General features: G+C 45.4%; 1 protein-coding gene across 2 annotated transcripts in view; it reads left to right on the top strand.

Annotated features, from left to right (window-relative positions):
- Positions 1-21,771, top strand: part of LOC138274931 (uncharacterized) — a 779,592-nt gene that overhangs the window by 158,867 nt on the left and 598,954 nt on the right. The window contains exons 4-5 of one of the 2 annotated variants that reach the window (XM_069219055.1): positions 3,660-3,695; positions 11,691-11,726. In XM_069219055.1, the coding sequence (XP_069075156.1) occupies positions 3,660-3,695; positions 11,691-11,726 (72 nt within the window). The remainder of the gene's footprint in view (positions 1-3,659; positions 3,696-11,690; positions 11,727-21,771) is intronic. The other variant, XM_069219061.1, reaches the window with a different exon arrangement.

Raw genomic sequence — 21,771 nt, 5'->3', positions numbered from 1 at the left:
ATTACCAGCTCAAAGTTCCTCCCTTTGATCTCTGATCCACTACCCAGATATTTACGAAAAAATGTCTTGCCCCAGTGGTGACCCACCTGTGGAAACAAGGCCTTCAAGTTTAGCCATACTTTGATGACTGGCTGATAAAGCCTCCATCTTTCCAGCACGGGTCGTGGAAAACATTCAGGTGTCTTCACCTCTTTCAAACCCTGGGACTTACAGTCAACTTCCAGAAGACTCTCCTGGCGCCTTCAATATGAATAAGGTTTCTGGGATAAACTCTGGAAACATTGCTCAACATGACATTCTTGTCCGTAGTCAGGCAACTAAAACTCTCCATTCTGGCCAACTCCCTTTCAAAAAGAAAGTGCACTTCAGTTCGCCTGATCAAATCTCTACTCGGCATGATGTCTTCAGCCATTCTTCTAGTGCCTCATGTTTGTATCAAAATGCGACCCTTTTATGAAGAATTGGACACACAGTGGCTCCAGTCGGAAGGGCAATTCGACAACATCATCCAGATCACACCAGTCATGAAAGCAGCTCTTCCCTGGTGGACAAACTCCAACAACCTCTCTTCAGGATTGACATTCCTTCCCCCCATTTCCGAATACGTCATTACAACAGACGCTTTGCTAAAAGGATGGGGAGCTCATCTACCCTGTGTCCAAATTCAGAGCAAGTGGACTCCATGGCAGTCGAAACTGCATGTCAACTGCTCAGGGCAGTCTCACTCTCTTTACAAGCTTTTTTGCAGAGAATTCAAGCTTCCTCTGTGTTGATAAGGGCAGACAACACAACAAGTATGCATTACCTCAACAAACAAGGAGGCACAAAACCCAAAATTCTGTCCCAAGAAGCTTAAACTCTCCGGCATTGGGCACTTACTCATCAAGTGGCCATAAGGGCAGAAAATCTCCCAGGAGTAACTCTCTAGCTGACAATTTGAACAGAGCAGCCCAAAGTTGTCACGAACGGCAAATGAACCAACCGGTCCTGGATGCCATATTTCAACTATGGGGCAAACCCAAACTGGTTATTTTTGGATCTCAATAGAAGAAGAAATGGCGGTTTTACACCAGCAGGCACCCTCAAAAGGGACCCTGGGGGAATGCCCTTGTGATGCAATGGTCCAGAATTTATGCCCATGCTTTTCCCCCAATCCCACTTTTTTCCAGGATGGATTCTCAGAAAAATCAAATGTGAGGCATGCCGGTTAATAGTCATTGCTCCCCGATTGCCCAGACAGCACTGGTTTTTAGAGCTCCTCATGTTGTCAGTGGACAACCACATTAAATCCAAGCCATAGGTAGACTTGTTGTTAATGAACAATCAGCAGCTCCTTCATCCAGACCTGACTTCTCTGTATTTATCAGCTTGAATCCTGGGCATTATGAGGTTGAATACCTAGACATTCCAGAGGATTGTAGGAGTATTCTTGCAAAGACTAAAGCTGATTCTACCAACAAAATATATTGCTTCAAATGGAAACGATTTTGTTTTTGGTGCGAGAAATCTAAAGTACATCCTACCGTATTGCCTCCTGAGCAAGTGTTGCCATATTTAGTATTTCTAGTCAAATCTGGCCTAATGCATTCCTCTGTCAAAGTGCATCAGGCTGCTATTTCTAGGTACAGGCAAACTTTGGGATCTCCTTCCTTGTGGTCGCACAGCTTAGTTGTCCAATTCCTTTAAGGACTCTTCAAAGCATATCCTCCAGTAAAGTCCCCCCCCACCTGCATGGCAGCTTAACACCATGTTATCCCAACTGATTAAGAGTCAATTTGAGCCTATTCACAAGGCTGAACTAGAATTCCTTACTTGGAAGGTGGCATTCTTACTAGCCCTTAGCTCTGCAAGAAGGGTAGCAAACTCCAAGCGCTCATTATCAAGGAACCTTTCTTAAAATTCAAAGACACCATGGTAATTCTTCGTACTAATCCCAAGTTCATAACAAAGGTTCCTACCGATTTTCACCTAAATCAACCAATTATTCTTAAGACTTTCTTTCCCAGTCCTCAAACATCATTGAAAAAATTCTTCATACTCAATGTCAAGAGATGTTTAGAGTTTTACTTACATCACAGGAAACATATTCGTACTAATGATCAACTTTTTGTGGCCTATGGCAACAATAACAAAGTTGGACCAGTCTCCAAGCCTAAATAGGAAGAAGGATTTCATCAGCCATTCTGTTCTGTCATTCCAAGGCAGGCAGGCCTTCAAGACAAGCACACTCTACAAGAGCAGTTTCCACAACAATAGCTTTATTTGCTGGGGTGGTTATCAAAAATATATGCTATACTGAAACGGTGAAGAGCAGGCACACTTTCACCCAGCACTGCTGTCTGGATTCAGCACAACCCACTGATACAGCTGAGGGTCAAGCAGTACTTTGGCAACTTTTCCCATAAGGTTAGTCTGTTACCATACAATGTAAAATGTTGTACCCACCATCTGCTGTAATCGTCATATATATATATTTTATTCCTAATGTATTGTACTGCTAACTATTCTGATTTAAGTATGTGAATCCATGAAAGATACTCGAATACTGAAGAAAGAATTTGTTACTTACCTGTAGCTCCCGTTCTCCAGTATTGGCATCTTTCATAGATTCAGATCCACAAGTGACCCAGCCTCCCCCCTTAGAGGCTCTCCTTGTTGGCCAGTCAAGGTCTATCTCACTAGTGCTTGGAAAATATGAGGAAAGATTCCTCTGTTGGGAGTGTTCTAACGGTGCTGTTGCCTGATTGGTCATTGTTCAACTTTGGTCCTTTTTTAATAAGGATATAGATAGGCTATTAAGCAGAATCTTGCCTTCCATTTACAGCTTATTATACTGATATACACTGCTTACTATGATACCGTGGGACTCCCGCTTCGATGACAGGGAATTATTTAAGCATGTGAATCTATGAAAGATACCAATACTGGAGAACTGGAGTTATAGGTAAGTAACACATTCTTTTGTTGCATAAGATTAATAAAAATATATATAAAAAAAAATCATTTGTGATTTATCTTCTGTGCCTGTCTTTGTTTCCTACTGCTTGTTCACTTTGATTCCCCCTGCAACTTGCTGCGATGTCGTATTTTGATTCTTCTTTTCAACCTATCCTGAATGGCCCTTATTGTTGGGAATAGACATTTCTCTTCCCTAATTTAAATCCGTAAGCATCTGCAGTGACTGTATACTGGCCGCACTGCTTAAACATGGATCAGAGGTACAAATATATCTCAGTGTCTGACTGGGTGTACTTTATTATTAAAGAGTGAGTGATTGGCGAGGTACCGGAGTGAATGCCACTACTGCAGATACCATAGATTTCAAGTTCTGGCCCTCAATGTGAGATGAAAAGGTGGTGTACGGACATAGGAGGAGTAAATCTACTGTAGCTCTGGAGCTTTGTTGTGAATGATTGTAGATGATTGTGGATATTTGGTTTAACAGCACAATAAGACTGAAATATCTTGCTGTCTTACTCCTTGGAAAGATCTGCCAGCTTTAACCAAGTTCAAGTGTTTTTCATCCATATTATTTAATTGCAGCAGTGAAAGTGATATATTATAGTGCATCTCCCACTTTAGGGCTTTCCATCCTTTGATACACTGATAGATTCAATGTGCAGTGCAGAACAGCAGTTTTCCTTTGTTTCCTTCTGCAGATTCTACCCTGAAAAAGAGCCCCAAGGTGCAAAAAAGTAAGTGTTCTATCCTTTTTTTAAATAAGAGTTGTATCTCCTCCCTGTGTGGTATGCACACAGCAATTTGCATCATGCAATATCCATTTGTTTTTCTCAAAGGACTGAACTTCCTGTATTTTTACACCATGAAGAATGTAGCCTGTTATCACTTGTAGTCCTCAAAGCCACAACTAGCAGTAGCCAACCGACTGCTGAAGCATTACACAATGAACATGTTTACAATACATTTAGAGTTAACTACAAAGACTGAAACAGATTACATAGTTGCTGGCCATAGCACCTCTGTACATAATTAAATGGAGTGAGGAGACATATCCTAATTACAGTGAAAAAAATAACAGTACAGTGGAAGCTGTAGTGACCACCTTACAAATGTCAATCAAGCAAACCCCTCAGTCATAACCTAGTTTTCTTGCCTTTTTCTGCAGTCCCAAAAGTAACAAGGTAAGTATTAATTATCCTGGTGGTAAAAAATGAAGTAAATAGGCTTAGACTGCACTTGGAACATCAAGAAGGCAGGTACCCCCAACCCCTTCTCGAAATTTCTTGATCAATTACCGGTTTAAAAATCTTTTGATGGAGGTGGGATCATGATAGGAGCTAAGGCACATCTTGGGTAAAGCAGTTCGGCTGGTCAAGAAAGGAAATAATCTGCAGAGCAGAGCTCCAATGTCATAGTAAATACAAGGTGAGAGCCACTCGGAATACAGCTTTAAGGTAGCGGAGTCCAAAAGGCACCCTATGAAGTGTGACAATGGAAATTCATATTAAAAGGATGAAGGCACCGTAAGCCAACCAGAGCTTGAATCGTAGGGCTGGCATATTCAAAAGTGTGGGTTATCTGACAGATGTAAGCCTTAAAACCATAAATTAAACCTTGCCTGCTTCTGATGATTCTGATTGCATTCATATGAAATCCGAGTGATGAAAAAGTTGGCTAAGCAAAGAAAAATGACTATTCTACCCCTGTTTCTTCCTCTTCTACCCTGGTGTTGGAAAGTGGATTATTGGTAAGGGCAGGTAAATACCTAAACTTAGCAATATGCCACTAACCCCCACTAGGTCCAGTCAGGTCTCAATAAATTAATCCCCGCTCAACCCTTGGTAGCTTGGCAATGAGCGACAAGGCTTAACTTAGGAGAACAAAACAGTAAATAAGTGAAACACAAAACACAAAAAAAGTCCAACACCAACATATAAAAATAGATTATATGTTTATCTTTACAATGACACCAAAACAAATAAAATCGGATAAGGGGAACTGGAGATTAGAATTTTTTAAGAATTAATGTTTTTAGCGCTTAGAAACTAAAAGCGCCACTCGGGACATCTGGTCACACCTCCACTAGGGCAAAGTTTAAAAAAGTTTAAGGACGACCGCAATGTGGCCCTGCTCGGCTACATCAAGTCGGAGGCCTCGGTTAAAATCTTACCTTCGGACTTAGGCACTCATTTGAACCTCAGCGGTCTTTTTTAAAGACCGCCGAGGTTACTCCTGGCCGAAAACCCTCCCTTTTTCGGACAGAGAGCCGCCAGCAGACATAATGGCGGTCGGCGGTGAGGTGGAGGCTGCTCCACCGTCACCACCACGTCATCAGAACACCGTCCACCGAATCACGTCCCAGGATTCGGTGTGGCGGTGTTCTGGTGACGGGGTGCTTGTGGCGGAGCAGCCACCATGGATCCCGTTCCCTCCCGGAAGATCACCGGAACAGGTAAGGTGATCGTCCGTTAGGGGAGTGGGTGAGGGGGTGTTGTGTGTGTGTGCGTGCATAGGGGTGTGCATGTGAGTGTGTAGTGGGGTTGTGTGAGTGCGTGTATGCATGCGGGGGGTGTATAGTGTGTATGTGAAATGTGACGTATATGTCTGAGTGCATGTGTGCGTGTATGTGTATGAGTGGTGTGAGCCTGCGTGTAGGGGAGTGTGTGGGGGTGTGGGTGTTACTGTGGGGGGGCGGGTGGGGAGGGGCTCTTACCACCTTTGGGGACGGTAGGGGGTCATGTGTGTTGGGGGAGGACTCAGGGGAGGGGGAGGGGGCAACCCCAATCAGTGCCAGGGAACGAATTTCCTGGCACTGATAGTGCCTACCGCCATGGATTTCGTGGTGGTAGAAAACCCCACAAAATCCATGGCGGTATGCGGAGTCCTGATACCGCCGGCGGTCTAGTGACGGCCACCGGGCTGGAGACCGAAGTCTCCAGCCCAGCAGTCTTTACCACCCTAGCGGTCGATGTGTAGAAGTGGCGGATTTCCATAGCGGTCGTAATTCAATTTTTTTACCGCTACTTTTACACCGACCGCCAGGATTGTAATGAGGGACTTAGGGCCTCATTGCAACCCTGGCGGTCAGTGAAGTGGCGTTCGTACCGCCAACAGGCTGGCGGTACGAATCGCCATATTATGACAGCGGCAGTAGCAACGCTGTCACACCACCAGGACCGGTGGTTTACCGCCATGGATGTCCCCGCGGTCAGAATCCGCCAGGGCAGCGCTGCCCTGGGGATTTTGACTCCTCTTACCGCCAGCCTGTCCATGGCGGTAGACACCTCCATGGAAAGGCTGCCGGTAAGGGGAGTCGCGGGGCCCCTAGGGGCCCTTGCACTGCCCATGCACTTGGCATGGGCAGTGCAGGGCCCCTAGGCACAGCCCCATGGCGATTTTCACTGTCTGGCTGGCAGACAGTGAGAAGCGCGACGGGTGCTGCTGCACCCGCCACACCGCCATATTGCTGTTGCTCCATTAGGAGCCAGCTGCAATGTTACGGCCGGCATCTCCGCTGGGCCGGCAGGCAGAAACTCTGTTTCCGCCAGCCGGCCAAGCGGGGAGTCCAAATGCGGCCGGCGGGTTTCCGGCCGCATGGGCGGGCCGACTGGCGGTTCAGCCTTAGCGGTCGGCCTCGTCCGACCGCCAAGGTTGAAATGACCGCCTTAGTCTTTTTCTTGAAGATTTTCTTCAGCGGAACGAATTCACCAGTCCGATCCAACCTCCCTGGAGCCCTCTTCGGATAGGCGTCACAGGAGACCTCGGTGAAGAATTCTACCTTCAGACTTAGACAATTTTTCAGTATGGAAATCTTTGTCCAGTCCAAAGCTGAATCTTGATCTGAGGTCCCTGGAGCCCTTCTCGGATACACTGCGCAGGAAGTCCCGGTCAACTTTTTACGTTTGAACTTTGTCACTTTTTTGGAGCTTTTTCCTTCCGATGGGGGTCGACCCTCTACAGCAAGCCGATTTCAATGCTAGGTCAGCGAATCACCTTTCCAGGAGCCCCCAGCGAAATTCTGGAAGTCTGGGGCTCCAGAGCTTTTTAGTGGGACGAACCTGCAAGTCAGGCCGGGTCATGGTTGAGGCAAGACGGCTTGACTCACCACGGCAGGTCAGTCCCTTTATGGAGCTTTTACCAAAAGTTCTCCAAACTTCTGGATCTTCTTTCAGAAGGTCTTTGAAGGTCCTTTAGGAGTCCACAGCTAACCCCAAGTTTCCAGAAACTTTGAGTTGCTCCTGGAGGACTAGGGCCCCACCTCCCAGAATGCACCTGGCTCAAACTCCAAAATAACCTCTGGACAGTGGTCAGCTGGTCAGTTTTTTCATCATTTGATACAGGGGACTCTGGTTAGCTATTTTTGACCTGTAGCAATCAGGGAGTCCCTTCTTGAGCCAGCTGAAGCCAGGCAGAGTACTTTTTGTGGTGAGGCTCAAGTGTGCAGCTGGTGCAGTCCTTCAGGGGTCCAGCAGGGCAGTCCTTCTTCTTGCCCTGTTCCTGGTAAGCATCTGAGGTAAGCATCTGGGGTGTAGGTGCAGCTCTGACAAATTTATCCTTGCTCCTGGGGTGAAAAGCAAGGGGGGAAACTTGTCCAATCACAAGCAGGCCTCTACCCTCTTGGATGTCCACTTCCTGGGAAATGTGGCAAAAATCTATCCCAGGGAGCAACATTCCTTAAAAATCCAAAGTGGTAAAAACTGAATTTTGGAGGTTAGGTTTGGTTTGAGCCCACCCACTGGTGTGGCAAAAAATGCATAACACACCTGTCTCCTTCCCTCTCCTAATCAAATCAAGAGGGCACATGGTTGTCTGGGTTTGCAGGTAACGGGGGAGGTCCTGAGCTGCTCCAAATGCCCTTTCCTCCTTTGAAGACCAGTTTGGCCGCACTACCCCATCTGCTGAGGCAGATCCCCTCCCCCAGGCACTTCCTTTGTGTTCAGCCCAGGCCACTTCACACCTCATCAAGGCAGCGTGGCCAGGCTGCCAGAGGCTGGCCAATCAGGGAAGGGCACTACAGAGGTGAAACTGGTAACTTTTAGAAAGAGTTCTAAAACTATTTTCCTGAACTAGTTATATTAAATCCAACAACGGCAAGTTGTTGCATTTATTATACCAATCAGTTTGAGACCAAACTTGCATATCTTCCTCCTTTGGAGACTTTATTAATTACAATAAAGTCTCCCCGTTTAGCCTATGGAGCCTATTCACTACAAGGAGGGAAACACAAATTTAGCTATTTTTCCTTACCAGGGCTTATAAAACATACTTACATACAGGTTACACTGCACCCACCCTGGTGGCACCTATGGCACACCTTAGGGGTGACATATATGTAAATATAAGTTAGTTTAAGACTTTGGAAGTACTTTTATTTCCAAAGTTGAATTTGCATTAAAAGCAGCCAAAAAGGGAGGCCGCCTTTAAAATGATCCTGAACATCTCAGCAGTGCACCTATGGGGACACTACCTATGCTGGAGTCCCTAAACCTACATGCTTACCATATACTAGGGTCTTATAGGCAGGTTGACATAGCCAATTATAATTAGCCTAATTTGTATACTCATTTTAATCAGAGCACAGGCCCTGGGACTGGTTAGCAGTACCCAGGGCACCGTCGGAGTCAGGAAAACACCAGCAAAAAGTGAAAAATGGGGACAAAAAGTTAGGGGGCTTCAGCAATCAGACCAGTTTTCTCACACTTGGTTGCTGCTCTTTCCCAGAGTGTTGTAGCGCATGACACTGACTACCTGGTCAGTCAGATGTTATCTTTCCAACTCTATGGAATTTCAAGTGAGATTGTTTTGTTTCTTCAGTGGAATAGATGACCCTTGACTTCACTTACCTATTCCAGGCAGTGGAACTATTTTTGTAAGTGAGACATGTCCAAGAGTCTGACTCCGCTATTGCGCTACCAATAAGGGCTTGATTATGACCTACGGTGTTATTTGTCAACCCTGATAAATAACAATACCGCGGAGTAGGTTATTTATTGAGTGCGATAAATAGCACCTTTTATGGGCTCATGGGGAATAGCATGCAGATTTTGGTATTTAACACACCGAAATCCACATGATGTGGTAAACGCCATATGTTTTCCCCTGTTAAATTTTGGCAGGTATTACCTGCTGAATATTAACAAAGGTTAAGTTATATAATCCAACCAATAATTGTTGGATGCTTTAAATACCCTCAAACTCGTACTTCTGATCAATGCGTCAACAGGCGTTCACACATTGGTCGGAATATTATGAGGAACTCGTTGTCAGGCCCTTGGTGTCTTCTTTGTTTTGAGAGATTCTCCAAGTGGACTTGATTAAAGCTACAGAGGCTGGTATTATTTTTTAATCCGTAATTTCTGTTCCATCCAGCACCTGAGAGTACATTTTAGCTAAACACAACATTCCAGAAATCAAACACCTCAGTAAAATCAAACACCTCAGTCCTTATTAATCCCAGTATGGCAGCCATCTTCCCCTTTATATCTGCTTTGAGGCATAAAGTGTAGTAATCTTCAAATTCTTAATTAATTTCCTACAAGTTAATGCAGTTATTCTTAACGAATAAGCTCACCCCACTACCCTTCTTCCAACAAAAGTAAAAGTCAAAATGTCCAATAATCCTGTACGAAGGCAATTCAAAAAAAGGCCATACCAAATACAATCCAAAGGCTACTTTCAAAAATAATTCTTCCATCAGTTGTGTTTCCTCACAAGCTCTCATTACAATCAGCCTGGCTATATGCTAGTCTTAAATGAAATCCATTTGGAGAATTTACACTTCTAGTCAACTCCGGATGCTAACATTATGCACGTGAAAAGCTGCTTAGAGGCACAGAAGGCTCATGCTCCAAGAGTTTCAGATAAAACCTTGAAAACACCCCCTACAACCAATTGTCCTCCTTTAAAATGTCTTCCAAGCACCCATCCCTGAATAACATTTTACTCACCATGGTACCTCACACTGAATGATCATTAAATCCACTCCTGCCTCACTTGTTTTCCTAAGGTAGACTTACTTACAGGATTGAATAGTTTTGAGGAGTCAAACACACCTGCTGCAGGCCATTCCTGTAAATGTAGGCGTTCTGGTCTCATTCTTCTTTAGGCACTGCACTACAGACAGCTGTGAATAGTCTTAAAATTTTGGATAGAACTTCAAAGATGACATTGCCTTAGATCTCTGTGTGAAATGAAACAATGTTCAATCAAGACTGTAAAAATGATTACTTATCTTTTACACTTTCAGCTACCTTTTTGAGTGATATCAGGCATAACAAAGCCTGACAACTGATGTAATTAATGTTAAAAACTTATTAGAGGGCTAACCCTCTCATTTCTCAAAATTTTAATTGACATCCCATAAAGAGCGTGGTCTCGGAAGCCTGTACAGTTTGATGCCCTTCATAACTCTACATACCAAGACACCCTTCCCTCTTGATTTCCCATCTACCAAATTATATGTAGTTGCCACTATTGACATTTAGGGGGTCATTCTAAGTCCGGTGGGCGGCGGAGGCCGCCCGCCAGACTTCCCCCACCAAAATACCGCTCCGCTGTCGAAAGACCGCTGAGGGTATTTTGGGATTTGCCCTGGGCTGGCGGGCGACCGCCAAAAGGCCGCCCGCCAGCCCAGGGCAAATCAACCTTCCCACGAGGACGCCGGCTCAGAATTGAGCCGGCGTAGTGGGAAGGTGCGACGGGTGCAGTGGCACCCGTCGCGTATTTCAGTGTCTGCAAAGCAGACACTGAAATACAAAGTGGGGCCCTCTTACGGGGGCCCCTGCAGTGCCCATGCCATTGGGAGACCCGCCAGGAACAGGATGGCGGTAGGGGGTGTCAGAATCCCCATGGCGGCGGAGCGCGCTCCGCCGCCATGAAGGATTCTGTAGGGCAGCGGAAAACCGGCGGGAGACCGCCGGTTTTCCTAGTCTGACCGCGGCCGAACCGCCGCGGTCAGAATGCCCTGCGGGGCACCGCCGGTCTGTCGGCGGTGCTCCCGCCGACCCTGGCCCCGGCGGTCTGAGACCGCCGGGGTCAGAATGACCCCCTTAGTGATTAGCCGTTCTGTAAGTCAAGCCTTTTTTCAAATAAATATGTCAAAACAAAGATAACTGTACCGTAGGAGCCTTAGATATAGGGAATTACAAACCAACACAAAGTTGCTCTGTCACAGAAAATACTCTGCTAGTCAAGTGTTTAATCCTAGGTATCGGTGCAAATCTGACATTGCCCTGGGAAAATTGTGCTTTATGCAATGTAGGGTTCTGAGGCACCAAAGGAAATGTCATTGCTGTAACAACGAGAAGTGTCAAGTTGTTCCATTCATTGTGTGAACCCATCCAACAGTAGAGGGGTAAGAAAGATGCAAATCCATCTCAGCTCTGTTTTTTTTTTTTATCAGGAAGTGGGAGGATAAATCAGTGAGCCACCACATGAATGTAATAATTTTAGAAAACAGATCTTTTGTTGTTCTGTTGCATGACAGAATCCGTAATTACAGCATTGTTCCCATCCCCTGCTTTTCCTAGACTGATGATACAAAAGCTAAACCTTGAAACTTTGATCACATTAGATCCTGTTCTCCAATTTGCCACTTGATTACATTTACTGTAGAGGGCTGATGCACGTTTGGCTTGGGAAGAAGATTCCAGTCACAATGAGGGAAATATGTCCATGTTTATCTATGCTGTGTAACCCTGATTAACAAACTTTATTAATTATCTCTCTAGATGCTGCCAATAAGGGGGTCCAACAAGCAAAGACCAGTAAGTACTATCCCAATGTTTAAATAATGATTTGGTCCCATACAATACAGTATGCATAGAGTACTTAAAGTATGCCATATGGGCCATTTAGAGAAATGAATCTGTCTTTCCAACATCATATTCTGACGGCAGCAGAAGGTGGGTGACTTTCTGGCAGAGTGTCTGACAGTTCCACCATTAGATGCAACATGGAGATTTACGAATGCCACCACAGACGAAGACTGGTTGACTGATTGCTTCTCTCTCAGTAATCACTGGTGGTGGCATAAATAAATATCCATGTTTATTGTGACCACTGCTGTCATTTCCCGCAGCAGCTATAGAAGTCAGTTAGGCAGAAGATGATTTCCCCAAAACAACACCTCCCATGATGAAGGTAGCCACTTTGTGGGACAAACCTGCAGCTGACTTCAAAGCTATCATTTCTTTGAGCAGATTTCTTTCACTATGGCAGAAGTGGTTATTATCTTACACTACAACTATAAATTAACCCAATACATCCTTGATTTTCTCTAGGATTTTACTTCCCAGTTTTCCTAGAGGTACTCTGAAGAATTAATAAGAATGTTGATCACCTCTATTTTATGATTCTAGGTGGACTGATAGCCAGTAGGGGTCTAGTCATTACTAGAGGACACTGCTATCAGAAACAAATCTTGTCTGGGGCAGGCTGCATACCTCAGGCCGCTACTAAAGGTTCTTTGAACCGGACATAATGCTTTGCTGCAGCAGGCCACAGTATCTCAGGTTGTTACCAGAGGTCTGTAGAACAGGCACAAATCTTCTCTGTTGCAGGCTGGGGCACACTATAAGTGGCTGTAGGAAAGACAGAATGTCTTTGCATATTTCTACCCATTCTGAGCATCAGACATATTAAACTGACTCCGATATATTTGATTCACAAATATCTAACTGCTCTGTGGCATGTTTAATTTTGGAGTACACATTCTACTTGTATTCATCATTTGATATCAAATAACAACACATCTTTGTTGTTTTTCACTGTTTTTTCCAATGCTCCATTTTCCTGCCGCTCCCTTCTTGCCCATTTTTCTCTACTCGCCAGTCCCGCCCATTGCCATCCACGCTCTTTCCTTCTCAAGGACCTACATAATGGAGGCCGCAACATGGCTGCGCAGCAGATGCGTGCAGCAGGCACACCGCTGGTGCACTGAAGGCGTGCAAATGCAAGCCCCATCTGTGCCCATCTGCACCTGGACCACGCCTTGTGCCCTGGCCACAGATGCTACAACAACAACTCCTACACCTCCTCCCCTGGATCAACCTAAGGACCTTTTACCTGCTGACACAGCCACTTCTTCTGCGCACAGGAACGCCTGTCCACACTGGAACCCCGCCACCCCCTCTAGAACATCTCAAGCACTCCATAACTGCCTCAGTGCACTCGACTCAATGCCTGATCCCTCTAAGATACACCACGGAAATCTAGGACACCATCACCATCCTCACCCGACGTAATTTTCATAACCGAGATGTGGGTCAACCCCTCCTCAAACCCCAACATACCCACTGCAGTACTAAATGGCTACAAGATGATACACAGAGACCTCACAAACAAACACGGGGGAAGCATTGTCATCATCCACAAGGAAACCATATGATGCATCAACACTGAAGATGTTCCCACATCTATCATGGAACAACTCAGCTTCCAACTTCTAACTGACGCCAAGACAACCATTAGAGGCAAACTTCACCTACTGACCCCCTGTCACCTTCTGCAACGCCATCTCCAACTTCATCGCTACCCCTTGCTATCGACTCCAGACACAGCATCCTACTTATGACCTTCACTTCCACCTTGATGACCCTAATGTCGCCAACACCACTACCCTACTGGAGAGCATAAACAACATCGGCCTCACCCAACTGGTTACCTCCCCACACACAAAGCAAGAAATATACTGGACCCGATCATCCCATATAGTGACAGAGTCAAATATAGCTACGCCAGAGATCTCACCTGCTCCAACCACGCTATCGTCCACTTCACTTTTGCAGGCTCCCAGGACAGCACCACCAAACCCCCAGCACCTCTTACCGACTCCAGTTGGAGCAAAGTGACGGAGACGCAGTGGACGCAGGCCTTCAGCATCATCCAACCTGAAGCAACGTCAGACCTAGAGCGGGCCATCCAGAACTTTTCCACCTGGATCACCAAATGCACCAACAGAGTTGCCCCTATGAAGCCAGCCAAAACCAACAAAGCCTCAAGACAAGCCAGCTGGTATTCCCCCAGAACTGAGAACCATCAAGCACAGCTTCAAACAACTAGAGAAACAATGGTGCATCACCAAAAACACCTCTGACCGAGCGGCCTACAAATCAGCCCTCAATTACTACCACCAATGCATCAAGGATACTAACAGAGCAGCCCTCACAAATCACATCAAAACTAGCACCAACCACATGAAGAAACTCTTCAACATAGTAAAGAATTTTCCAGCCCTTCAGCCATGGAGAACACTATTCGCCCTTCCAAGTACTCTGTGACACCCTATCAGACTATTTCCACAAAAAAGATAGCCACCATTTACAATAACTTCTACCCCGCAACCCACTGAGGTCAACCTCAACAACTGCGACCCGTCCATGCACACCAAGCTATCATCACTTTGACCCCGCTCACAATGCAGGCCACTGCAACCATCATGTCCTCCATTCACTCCAGGGCACCCACCGACCCTGGCCCCCACCACTTTTTTAACCTGAGAACTACGGAAATAGGCACAGAACTCACCAACATCCTCAATGCCTTCATCCCCACAACAGCCTTCCCCAACAGATAGAAACACATTGAGGTCATACCCCTCAGCTGATCCCAGGGAACTAAAAAATTACTGCCCCATCTCACTGCTCCCGTACCTCACCAAAGTCCTGGAGAAGGCCATCAACCACCAGCTCACAGAACACCTGGAAAGAAACAACTTGCTCAATGCCTCCCAAACTGGCTTCCACGTCAACCACAGCACAGAAACAGCCTTGATCACTGTCACAGATGACATCAGATTGCTCCTCAACTGCCGGCAGACAGAAGCCCTGATCCTCCTCGACTTATCGGTGAAGTTTGACACTGTATGTCACCAAACCTTCATCAACAGGCTCAACAGCATCGGCGTCCAGGGCAACACCCTCAAGTGGATTGTCTACTTCCTCACAGGACAAACACAAAAGATCCGCCTATCACCCATTTCCTCTGAACCAAATAGCACCACCTGTGGCGTACCCCAAGGATCTTCCTCCGGCTCCACACTATTCAACACCTACTTGACCCCCCTTGCTGACATCGTCAGATCCCACTGACTTAACAACATATCCTGTGTAGACGGCACACAACTCATCCTTTTGCTCGACCAACGATTCCTCCACCACCAGAACAAATTTCTGTAATGCCATGACCATTGTCACTGACTAGATGAGAACCAACTGCCTTAAGCTCAAGTCAGAGAAGATGGAAGTGCTGGTCTTCTGAAAAAATACCTCCATATTGAACAACATCTGGTGCCCATCCGAGCTTGGCCCTACACCCACCCCAACAGACCATGCCTGCGACCTCAGCATCATCTTCAACAGTGAATTTACCTTAAAGTGACAAATCAACACAGTCTCCTCCTCCTCCTGCCTCCACACCCTCTGCGTGCTCTGCAGGAACTTTAGATGGATCCCAGTTGACACCAGGAAGACTGTCACCCAGCTCCTTGACATGAGCCAGCTAGAATACAGCAATGACGGCATCTCCACCCAACTCCTCAAGAGGCTCTAGACCATACAGAACTCAGAAGTCAGTCTCAACCTAGATCTTCCGAAACGGGTCCACATCACCCCCATCTCAGGAACCTCAACTGGCTCCCCATGCAGAAGAGATGCCAGTTCAAGTCTTTTATATATGCATACAAAGCTTTACACAAACAGGGATCACCCTACATCAACCACCGCATGAACTTCCACAAACCTGCCAGACACCTCCGGTCCCCTCCCTGGCCCTGACACACAACCCTTGTATTCACCGCAGCCACAGTGGTGGTTGTTCCTTCTTCTACACCGCCACCAAGACCTGGAATGACCTGCCCCTTCACCTAGAAATATCACCCTCTCTAGCCAACTTCAGGAAGGAACTCCAGACCTGGTTGTTCAACTGAGACCTTGCAATTATAGCACTTAGATAACCTCAGTGGTGATAGAGTCGCGCTTTATACGTTGTGATTGATTGAATAAAGTAACTAAGCTGTTTGTGGGCAAAGTGGTTGTGTGAAAATGTATTATAAGCAATAAAGCACCTCTGACGTACATTATAAGGATATTGCAAGCCTCCTCAGAGTTCCATGACCTTGTAAAGGAACTCCTAGGTGACTTGCTATGTGTCCTGGCTTTTCCCCCAGGCAACTGTTGCAGCAGCCATTATAGCATCAGAACTCAATTGTAATAACTTATTAAAAGCCGAGCAGCTACGTCATTAGTTAATTACAGGCAACTAGAGACGTGCTCAGCACAAATGCACCCATTCTTTCACTACATTGCTTTCGCTTACTTAGAAAAATCCCCCCTGCATTGCTGCTACTGAGATGAAGAGAATTGTCTTAACACTGCCTAAAACATAAATAAATGTAACTTGGATTTTCTTACATACACTTAACACACAACCATGCGTGGATTTTTGAGGAGTGCAACCTCCTTGTGTCTCATAGTCGGAAGGGATATTCCATCCCAGGGTATTGCATACTGTTGGAAATGGCCTCTCTGTAGGGTCACCCTTTTTGCCTTCCTCCTCTTCTTTTTCTTACCTAACTTTTGCTGGATTTAGGACTCTCAACACTTTACCACTGCTAACCAGTGTTAAAGTGCATGTGCTCTCTCTCTAAAAAGATGGTAACATTGGCTCATACCCAAATGGAATATTTAAATTACTTGTCAGTCCAGAGTAAAGTGCACTTCATGTGCCCAGGGCCCGTAAATTAAATGCTACTAGTGGGCCTGCAACATTGATTGTGCCACCCACATAAGTAGCCCCTTAACCATGTCTCAGGCCTGCCTTTGCAAGGCCTGTGCGTGCAGTTTCACTGCCACTTCAACGTGGCATCAAAAAGCGCTTGCCAAGCCTTAAACTCCCCTTTTTCTTTATGTAAGTCACCCCTAAGTTAGGCCCTAGGTAACCCATAGGACAGGGTTTTATGCAGATAAAAGGCAGGACATGTACATATGTGTTTTATATGTCCTGGTAGTGGAAAACCCCTAAATTCGTTTCCCACTATTGTGAGGCCTGCTCCTTTCAAAGACTAGCTTTAGGGTTGCCCTCATATACTTTTATGTGGTAGATTCTGGTCTGAAAGGGGTACCCAGGTCATATTTAATATGGCCAGAATGGTGATAGAAAATCCTACTTATTGGTGAGGTTGGATTCAAAATTACTATTCTAGAGATGCCACTTTTAGAAAGTGAGCATTTCTCTGCACTTAAAACCTGCACTTGCATCCTGTCAAGAGAATCTGCCTGGCTGCCCCAAAGACTCATCTGGATTGCTTTGCTGAGAAGGACCGTTGCCCTGCTGTTGCCCTGCTGTTGCCCTGGTGCCCTCTGACTTTGCTGAGAAGGACGCTGCCTTCGGCAAAAGTGCTCTCCAAGGGCTTTGATTGAGCTTGCCTTCTGTTTTCTGAAGTCTCAGGGCCGAGAGACTTCATCTCTTCAGAAAACTCCTTGTGTGTGAAAAATCAATGCAACACCTGCCAAAAACGACTCAAAGCCTGCCTTGCGACTGAGAAATCGCCGCACAGCCGACTGGAACAATGCCGCTCGACTTCCCAAGTGGAAATTCTACGCAGAGCCTCCCTTGCAATGGAAAATTTGATACATTGCCTACTGGATCGACGCAGCGCCCGTGACTTCTTCAAGTGTGTCAAGGATTTTTCCCTGCATCGTACATGGGTGTCAAAATACCTCACTTAGCAGTGAGGATCCAAGACTGGGTGCAAAAAATGATGCAAAACCCTTGCAGCGTGGAAAGAAACAACGCATCGTCTGTGCTGTGTTGGAGAAGTCGAAATACCACCTTATTTTTCCATGCATCTCCTCTGTGGTCTCTGTGTGTCGTTATTCTGCCAGTTACTGTGTGAAACAAAGAGACAATTGTTTATTTTCAAGGATTAAGACTCTTTTAAATCTTGCAAAAGTGATGTTTTAAACTTTTGCTTATTGGATCTATGTCGTTTTTACCTTATTTTATCCAGATAGTAAATATTGTCTATTTTTCTAAACCTAGGTGATGTATTTTTGTGGTATTTTCGTTGTGTTACTATATAATTTATTGCACAAATACTTTGCACATTGCCTTCTAAGTTAACCATGACTGTTCAGTGCCAAGCTACCAGAGGGTGCGTCCAGGATAATTTGGATTATGTGTGACTTACCCTGACTAGGATTGTGGTCCCTACATGGACAAGGGTGTATACCTCCCCCAACTAGAGACCCCATTTCTAACATATATTAAATTAAATTAAACTACTGAGGTATGTAGCCTCACTCCAGCTCCTTATTGACATAGTAATTTTTTAACACAATCGTCTACATACTCTTTCTGTTTCTGCAACATCCTCCCATAGAATTAAGGATGTAACCATTTTAAAAATAAATTAAGATAAATTAACTCTGTAGCTATGTTTTAGTAATCTTTAATATATAGTAATTCAGTGTATTTAAATTGATTACTTCAAAATTAGGTTAATAATGCTTTAGCATGTTTGTTGTACAGTTCAAACAAATAAATACATTAATTTACATTAATATTTAACATACATTACTTTTTGCTAATATAAGTTCAGCAAACATTTTTATAATTACCTATACTTTTTTATTGGGAGATCTGTGTTCTGACTGCTGAGATCCCTGCCTGCATATGAAGAAATGCAAGTTGCAACTTTACTCCCAAAACTAGGCTCCACTTCCTAGTTTGAAGGGGTGAAGACATGTAAACATGCACTTTGTTGTACATTTACACTCATAAATGGTGAATAGGCAAAAGCACTAAATTTATCACAACGTTTAACTATATTTTCCACCTGTAGAGTAACTCACATGTAAATTTACCTTTGTGAATACTGCCAATAGTCTTAAAGTCACACCTGTTAAGCTGGGGAGGCAGATTAAGGTTTTGTGATGTGGCCACAGGCAATAAAATAGCCATTCTTTCACTTTAGGTTGATTTCTTTATTTTCTTGTTTTTTGTGTAATGGAATGTGAAGTTAGATGTTTACATGTATGATGGTAAATGTTTTCCTACATGGTAGGTGTGTAGGCTTTTGTTTGTGGGTAGGTGGCTGTATAACAGTGACTGATGGTGAATGTGCTGACACATAGTGGTGGCTGTGTGGCTATACGCTGGTATGTTTGCTTGTGGTATTGATAAAGCACAAATCTGAAAGGTAGTGGAGCACTATATACTGACAAAGGCAATGTGATCGGAGGTATAGATATTTTATAACTGAAAAAGTAAACTGTCACTGCATTGTGATTTTAGCTTTCTTTTAAAGTGGAATGTCTTTAGTTCTTTCCTAAACAGGAGGACGATTGGGCAGCACTGATGGAGATGGTGATGTTGTTTCAGATTCACTGTATATAGACGAAGTAGGCCTGTGTTGATTTTTTATTGTTGTTGTGTGGGTGTGTGATGCTGGATGTGTGGGCATTCGATAGTCTATGTGAGTGTATTATGATGGTAGTTTGGGTGGATGATGGTGGGTTTGTGCACATATAATGGTGGCTGGAAATAGGATGATGATGTATGTACAAATATTGGTGGATGTGTGATAGTACCTGTGTATCCCTATGATGCTGGGGGTATGGGTGAATATTATGGGTTTGTGGACTTGTGACGTTCAGTGTGATGGCGTATGAATCTGGATTTGTGGGTATGTTTTTGTTGGTGTGTGGTTGTATGATGGGTGTTGAGGGATAAATAAAGGTTGTATGGATTTCTAATGGCTATGGGAGGTCATTACATACATGGTGGCGATAACTTCCTCCAACAGCTTGCCGGTCCAGACCGCCATATGATGAACGTGGCAGTACCACGGTGGTGGTGTTTCTGATCCGACACAGCAGCGCTGCAAGCAGGGCTGCACGCCAGATAATGAGTACGATCCCACCAGCCTTTCCCTGGCTAGGGAAAGGCTGGTGGAATAAGTGGGGCCCCTGCACAGCCCCGTCACACATTTTACTGCCCGATGTACAAGCAGTGAAATGCGCGACAGGTGCTGCTGCACCTGCCGCACTGCCCAATTCCTGCTGGCTTCATTTGGAGCCGGCATCATTGTTCAGGCCCTGATTCCAGCTGGGCCGGCCCAGGTGGATGTTCGTAATGTTGGCGGCAGGGGGTTCTGCCTGCTGGCAGTCTTCTGTTGACCGTCAGCACCGGTTTTGGCGGGTTTCCCCACTGAGATCGTAATGAGGGCCTGTGTGGGTATATGATGGTGAATTATAAGCATATGGTTACATTTGATGGTGGGTGTGTAATGGACACCATGTTGGCCTCTGATGGTAGATATGGACATATGATGATGGTGGGTGGTTTTCTGATAATGGGTGTGTTTGTGTATTTTGTGGGGTGTATGACTGTGTGATAGTGTGTGTGTGTGTGTGTGTGTGACGGATTGTGGGTGTGCAACTGTATGAACAGCAGGAGAAATATTGTTTGTATTCTTTCTAACCCCACCGCCACCAACCTCATGGGAGCAAGGGAGTTTTTTTAATCTCAACAAATTTTAGCAGACATCAGGAGACAATAAAAAACATCAGTGTTGTTTTTTATTGTTACAATTCTGTACCTTGCCCAAGGGCGGGAGGGGGCACCCCACCTAGTTTAACAGTGTGGGGGGCAGTTGAGCCCTTCATCCCCTTATCAGGATCGTGGGGTGTATTGTTTCTGCACTGTAGGATGCTAAACCACTTTGCAACATTAATTTTAGAAATGTGTGATAGAATAGAAACTCTAGTATAAACATCTATTGTATTTGCATAGAAAACTATGAAGGGATATGTGCCAGTCAGAACAAAAGTGCACCAGCTGCACTCAGTATACACTGTAACTTTAAGAGAGCCAGCAGCATCATTAACCAGCATGCACTGCACTGGCAGTTTACCTCATAGGTGCAGTTCATTTTTTTGACTTGTGCTGACTGGATCGCAGAACACTTCAGAGGTTCTTAATATCATTTTCTCAGATGACGTTTCTTCACAAAATAACACTTTTACAAGTCATTCAACATTTTTTGAAAAGTATAAGATAAATTGGACAGACCAAATTTGGACAGATGGACCACTGGACTGTCGGGGTCACTTGGATCCAGCTCCTGTGTTCCAGGGACCATGCTTGTCACGATGAGAGGGGACCCAGAGGACCGGTGAAGCAGAAGTTTGGTGCCTGCGTTAGCAGGGGGAAGATTCCGTCGACCCACGGGAGATTTCTTCTTGGCTTCCAGTGCAGGGTGAAGGCAGACAGCCCCCAGAGCATGCACCACCAGGAAACAGTTGAGAAAGCGGGCAGGATTAGGCGCTACAATGTCCCTGGTAGTCTTCTTGCTACTTTGTTGCAGTTTTGCAGGCGTCCTGGAGCAGTCAGCGGTCGATCGTTGGTAGAAGTCGAAGAGGGTGATGCAGAGGAACTCTAGTGAGCTCTTGCATTTTTTATCTGATGAGAAACCCACAGGAGAGACCCTAAATAGCCCTCAGAGGAGGACTGGCCACCTAGTCGGGGAAGCACCTATCAGGAGGGGTCTCTGACGTCACATGCTGGCACTGGCCACTCAGAGGCCTCCATTGTGCCATCACCCCTCTGCATTCAAGATGGCAGAGGTCTGGGACATACTGGAGGTGCTCTCGGCACGACCCCTGGGGTGGTGATGGACAGGGGAGTGGTCACTCCCCTTTCCTTTGTCCAGTTTTGCCCCAGAACAGGAGCTGGGGGTCCCTGAACTCGTGTAGACTGAATTATGCAAGGAGAGCACCATCTGCGCACTTCAAAGCATTTCCAGAGGCT

This window comes from Pleurodeles waltl, chromosome 2_2, assembly GCF_031143425.1.
Source record: "Pleurodeles waltl isolate 20211129_DDA chromosome 2_2, aPleWal1.hap1.20221129, whole genome shotgun sequence".
Lineage (NCBI taxonomy): Eukaryota > Metazoa > Chordata > Amphibia > Caudata > Salamandridae > Pleurodeles > Pleurodeles waltl.
Note: the sequence above shows the minus strand (reverse complement) of the source record. Positions and strands in the feature narration are given on the sequence as shown.